Genomic DNA, 6,079 nt, shown 5'->3' on the forward strand with positions numbered 1-6,079 from the left:
TCGTGTGTATCAAGAATGGTCCACCACCTAAAGGACGAATTGAGGCTGTGTACAAAGTCATTGGACTATTTCATAAAATGACCTGAGGGCTACGCTCTGCCTGACCAGAAAGCAAAGACCATAGTCTATGCCCTCACAGCGGGTATGTTCAGCAGGTTTGGCGAGGCGGTGTCCATTCAGAGCGACCAAGGCAGAAACTTTGAGTCCCGTGTGTTCACCACCACCATGTGTGAGCGGCTGGGTATGCACAAGACCCGCAGCACTCTGCTTCACCCACAAAGCGATGGCCTCATGGAGCACTCCAACAAAATGCTTGCACAGAAGCTAGCCATCATCTCCCAAACACAAGCAGCTGCCCATGGTCCTCATGGCATGCTGCACTACTGTCCAAGACTCCACCTCCTGCATGTCTGCCCTACCCATGCTGGGGAGAGAGATCCGCACCCCTGCAGAGATGGCGTTCAGGGAGTATGCCAGGAGACTCCAGGACACCCTGGACACAGCCCACACTTTCGCCAATGACCAGCTTATGAGCGCAGGTGTGAGGCAGAAAATAAACAATTATGTGCACACCTGGGGGAGGCACTTTGAGTCTGGTGAGCTGGTCTGGGTTTACAGCCCCCTGAGAAAGGTCGTTGCCAAAAGCTGGACAGTCACTGGGTGAGGCCCTGCAGGGACAAATGTCCTTGAGAGGCCCAGCCAGAGCCCAGACTTGAACCACTTTAAAAATCTCTGGAGACCTGAAAATAGCTGTACAGCGACGCTCCCCATACAACCTGACAGAGCTTGAGAGGATCTGCAGAGAAGAATGGAAGAATCTCCCCAAATACAGGTGCCAAGCTTGTAGTGTCATATCCAAGACTTGAGGCTGTAATCGCTGCCAAAGGTGCTTCAACAAAGCACTTAGTAAAGGGTCTGAATACTTACCTAGATTTTATATTTCCTGTTTAAATTTTTTTTTTAAATAAATGAGCAAACATGCTTTGACATTTTGGGGTATTGTGTGTAGATTGATGCAGGGGGAAAAACAATTTAATCAATTTTAGAATAGGGCTGTAAAGTAACAAAATTTGGAAAAAGTCAAGAGGTCTAAATACTTTCCAAATTCACTGTACCTCAGAAAATTGCTTCTGTATAACATTTGCATTTTCAATATTTGGCCTAGTCTTCAGTCTGCAATCAGCTTCTGTACATTGCCCGTGTTGACAGCATCCTTAGTGGGTTCTCCAAAACCAGAAGAGACAATTCCCCTATTGCGAACACCCTATATAGTATGGGGAATAGAATTCTGGTAAAATTGTTTTATATTTGGACAAGGGTGCCATTTGAGATGTAACACTTTGTATCCAAGCAGATCAGTGGTGAGGTGGTCTGTCTAGTCTACTTTGTTGTAGACAGTAGCCAATGCTATGGTCATTCCAACAGTGTCCAATAAACTAAAACACAACATTAATGAGCCTGCTCTAAGAAACGTGACAGCTGGTATAGAAATCCAGTATTTTACCCATACACGTGCATGTCTATTGTGCCATACAATGCCTGTTCTCTAGTTAACCATGGTTAAGGAATTTAGCCTGCCAAACTTAGACTTTCAATGAAGGCCACAATTAGCATGTGAACATTCACTTTCCTTACCACTCTAGCCATCAGAAGAGTACTATAATAGTCTACAGCTATTATAATATTCTTGTCCCTAAGGTATGAAATGCCATTGGGTAAACTAGTATTGGAAAAAGATGCATGTTAAAACTCATACACCCAAATCCCATTGCTATTGGGAAACCAAGCCCAGGTCAATTCCAAGATTAGCATAACTGTGTGCAAATGCTTATTTTTTTTATTTTTTTTGGGGGGGGGGGGTGCTTCAGCTCATGCTTTTTACTATACTGAACAAAAATATAAAAAGTGTTAGTCCCATGTTTCATGAACAGAAATAAAAGATGCCAGAATTGTCCCATAAGCAAAAGCTAATTTGTTTCCATCCTCATTAGTGAGCATTTATCCTTTACACAGATAATCCATCCACCTGACAAGTATGGCATATCAAGAAGCTGATTAAACAATATCATTACACAGGTGCACCTTGTGCTGGGACAATACAAGGTCACTAAAATGTGCACAACATGCCACAGATGTCAAGTTTTGAGAACACGTGCAATTGGCATGCTGACTGCAAGGATGTGTACTAGAGCTGTTGTCAGCGAATTGAATGGTCGGGCCTCCCAGGTGGCGCAGCAGTGTGGCTTGGCAGGGTCGTGTTTCAGAGGACGCATGGCTCTCAACCATCGCCTCTCCTGAGTCTGCAGGGGAGGTGCAGCAATGGGACATGACTAACTACAAATTGGGGAGAAAGTGGCATAAAAAAAAAAAGGTTCATTTCTACACCATAAGCCGCCTCAGTCATTTTAGAGAATTTGTCAGTACATCTAACCGGCATCACAACCGCAGGTAACCACACCAGCCCAGGACCTCCACATTCGGCTTCACCTGTGGGACCGTCTGAGACCAGCCATACGGACAGCTGATGAAACTAGATCGTCTCTATTAAAGCCCCTTTGTTAGGGAAAACTCATTTTCTTGATCTTTACAGTAACTGGCTCCCAAGCGGGTGGGCCTATGCTTCCCCAGACCCACTCACAGCTGTGCCCCAGCCCGGTGAAATCCATAGAATAGTTCAACGAATTTCTTTCAATTGACTGATTTCCTTAGTTGAACTAACTCAGTAAAAGCGTTCGACAGTTGACTTTATATTTCAGTATAAATGAATGCATATTTCTTTCAGGTAAGCACAGGTCTAAGAGATTGGATAGGTGTAAGCAGTCACCACCCTAGTAGACACTAATTGCGATCTGATTCCATAATTTCTGGAGTATTGGTACTGGGCCCAACTGTTGTCAGTAACTTTGATTTGACAACACTGATCCAAGTCATTTCTTATTTTTAGGGCCTGTTTTCCAGACAACGAGTAAGCCTAGTCCTAGACTAAAGAGTTTTTTCATTTGAGAATCTTCATTGAAAGCACTCCAAAATCCAGGACTAGGTTTCATCTGTCTGGGAAACCAGCCCTTCAAATTAATCCATAGTATCTTAATTCGGCATACATTCACTAATGCCTTGTTCCAATTACGAGCCACAAAGCATTTAGATAAACAGAATTTACTGTAGTGGCACAAAATAACCAAGACAAAATGGTTTTCCTCTTTTTATTACAATTTACTGTACACAAAGATGGCCCTCTACTTGAGCTCCTTCACAGCCAGACCTGAAGAGAGAAATGAGAGATGGTTATAAACTATATGTGCATTATGTCCATCCTCACTGCATACTTTCAGTGGTCAAGTTACAAATGACCTATTAACATGATTAGAAACACTAGTGTTCAGGAAAGAGTAGAATGCTCAATCTCTAAATTTGGTATTGAGATTTGAAAACTTGAGGCAAGCAGTGTTTTTTGATCAGAACCCATCCCCCCTAAAATAAATGTTTGTTTATGCCAGATTGACAGCTCAAAACATTTAGGCATACACATGTCAGTGAACCGGTGGAACTCAATTTCTGGTAGTCGAAACCAAGCACTAGGCCCATCCTTATTCTAGCAAGCGTGTAAATGCACCACAAGCACCAAGCAGCATGTAGTGTTTGGACAACTTGCAGAGCAACCAATAGGATTACTTCATAACCAAATTCAATTTGTAACCACTATGCATTGACAAGAGATCAACATCTTTAGACCGGCCATTGTCACTACTTTTCGGGATTCAAGGTCTTTCTAGACATACCTATAAAATGCAAGACGCATCTGTTTTACTAACCCAACACAATTAACCACATTTCATGATGTGATAAAAGATGAGAATCTTACCTGGGGGCAGGGACTGCTTCAGCTTCTCGGCCTTCTCCTTGTCTGTGATGACGAGGGTGTACAGGTACCTGCTGCAACGCACCTTGAACTTGACATTATCCTTGTTCTTCTTGATCTTTACGGCTGTGGATCAAGTAATAATACAGATGAATCTCAACATTCTGGTTGTTTCAACATTCAACACCATGGTTTGCAGTTGGAATTTCAATGCAATGTGTGGGTGCAGAAATCAAATTAGTCACATGCTTCGTAAACAGTGAAATGCTTACTTAAATTACTAAGAAATACCATAAGCTTTAGTCCATCAGAAAAGTCAAGAGCAGAGTAGCTCAAGTGGGCAACAACGCAACACTTACACTTGGCATCCTTCCTCCTTGCTGTAAGCAGGAAATCTTTTATTTCTTCAATTTTGCGTGGCTAAAATAAAACAGGTAAAGAATAAGTACACAATAGGTACACCATTTTCTGCAACAACTAACCACCCAACCAGAGGTAACCTCAACATGGCATAACTAGCTGTTAGCAATGTGGTAAACTAGCCAAGGGGAGAATAACTAAGTAAAAGTAATATGAAGATTGTCAGTGGACCGGTGGAACTAAAGATTCTGGTTAAATCGAAACTTAGCACTAGGTCCATCCTTATTCTGGCAAGCGTGTAAATGCATCACATGCACGAGACAGCCTGTGATGTTTGGACAACTTGCGAAGACATGCTCTGCTGGCTAGTGAAGTTAACATTGTCTAGTTATACTAACTAGAACATGGCTGAGTCAGATATGCCTTTCACTGCAAATTATTACTGCTGGATTTGATGACATTTCAGTTCACGTGAACGAAAGACACATTACACCTCCTCAGCTTGTTAGTTAGCGGTAGCCAACGTCAGCACATTGTTAAGGCCGCACCGGCTGTGGCCCGTACAAGCTATTAGCCTACTCGGCTAGCTACCATAACTAGCTGTGACAACACCGCAAAGATAAGTTAGCGGTAACGTTATGCCCATGTTCGTTTATCCACACTAGCTTATTGAAATATGTTTATCGTGCAATTATAGATATATAAATGTAGCGAAAACGGTCCTCACCATCTTGCCGTGTCTGCGGACTGAAGCCTGGAACACGGACGAAATACAAGGGTCAGTATACAGACATTTAAAGTCGAATAACAATCAACGGAAAATCAAATAACTGTCGAATTATGTGGACTAATGTTTCTAAGATCATTGTTTAATTATTTCGTGAACGTATTTGTCAGTTATAAGAAGGATGAATAATGATTTTACTTTCCATTCTGTATGTATGGAAAATGTGCAACTTACACAGCCAGCAAGAGAGGGGATGAAGAGGGTGTAACTTCCGCTGACGCAAGCTTTATAGTCAAGCTACGGCGACTCATGGAGGACAAATGTAATACGGACTACTTTCTCCAAAGAGTATGGATATACTGATATGTCTCTCAGACATAACAATGGCAGTTGTCGTCCACAAAGCGACGCTGTCCAGCCCGCCTATCATGTCTTTGGATTGGTGTATACATCTCATTACTGTAATAATTTCTGAATATTCGATGACGGTTGTTGACGCCGGTATTCAATGGCGAGACGCTATGCAACTAGCCTCATGAAATTAATATGCATAGCCATTTCGAGACAACTCCTATATAACTTTTTTTTTTCCTCCGAGTTGCTGTGATGTCACGTGTCCTACTTATATCAGTACACTCGTAACAATTTAAGCATTAAGAAACTTCTATGCGACCAAATAAACCTCACGGAGCAAATAAGCCATACATGTTTTTGTTGGCCAAATTCGACACTCTCACATTGACCTCCATACAAAAACTCCGTGATTGGTGGGCGAAACAACGAAAAAACACCACCTGCTGGAGGGAGACAGATTATTTCTGCCAAATTGGGCCTCTCTTCTTTTTTGCTTTCTCTTTCACAAATGTATCCTTACCTAAACATTAAAGCGGAGCTGATAGCATTTGAACTACTTTGCAGATATGAAACAAACAGACAATCATAATATCAGTCACATATATCAAAATCCCTGTTTATGTTACAAAACCAACTTCATAAGAGGTTTTAAAAATAGGTTATATTTAACTCAACTTTCCATGACATACACTAAGGCATTGGCAGAATAGATGGATGCAGCTCAATGCATGATTCATATAATTCACCAATACATTTCATGGTAGTCCAAAAAATATTGC

At 41.8% G+C, this 6,079-nt stretch overlaps 1 protein-coding gene across 1 annotated transcript; it reads right to left on the bottom strand.

Annotated features, from left to right (window-relative positions):
• Positions 1 to 3,189: 3,189 nt before the first annotated feature.
• Positions 3,190 to 5,277, bottom strand: rpl38 (ribosomal protein L38). Its single transcript, XM_029765042.1, has 5 exons — positions 5,181 to 5,277; positions 4,947 to 4,973; positions 4,219 to 4,279; positions 3,863 to 3,985; positions 3,190 to 3,262 (listed from the first exon to the last, which is right to left on the bottom strand). The coding sequence occupies exons 2-5, from the start codon at positions 4,947 to 4,949 to the stop codon at positions 3,237 to 3,239; spliced, it is 213 nt and encodes a 70-aa protein (XP_029620902.1). The 5' UTR covers positions 4,950 to 4,973; positions 5,181 to 5,277; the 3' UTR covers positions 3,190 to 3,236.
• Between the last annotated feature and the right edge of the window lie 802 nt (positions 5,278 to 6,079).

The sequence above is a fragment of the Salmo trutta genome, chromosome 10 (assembly GCF_901001165.1).
Source record: "Salmo trutta chromosome 10, fSalTru1.1, whole genome shotgun sequence".
Lineage (NCBI taxonomy): Eukaryota > Metazoa > Chordata > Actinopteri > Salmoniformes > Salmonidae > Salmo > Salmo trutta.

Bases quoted from the DNA above. Each gene is read 5' to 3' on its own strand.
- rpl38 (XM_029765042.1), bottom strand. The intron at 3,986-4,218 runs GTAAGTGTTGCG...CTTGATCCACAG, and splicing joins AAGGAGGAAGGATGCCAAGT to CCGTAAAGATCAAGAAGAAC. The intron at 3,263-3,862 runs GTAAGATTCTCA...TTCTCTCTTCAG, and splicing joins GAAGCAGTCCCTGCCCCCAG to GTCTGGCTGTGAAGGAGCTC.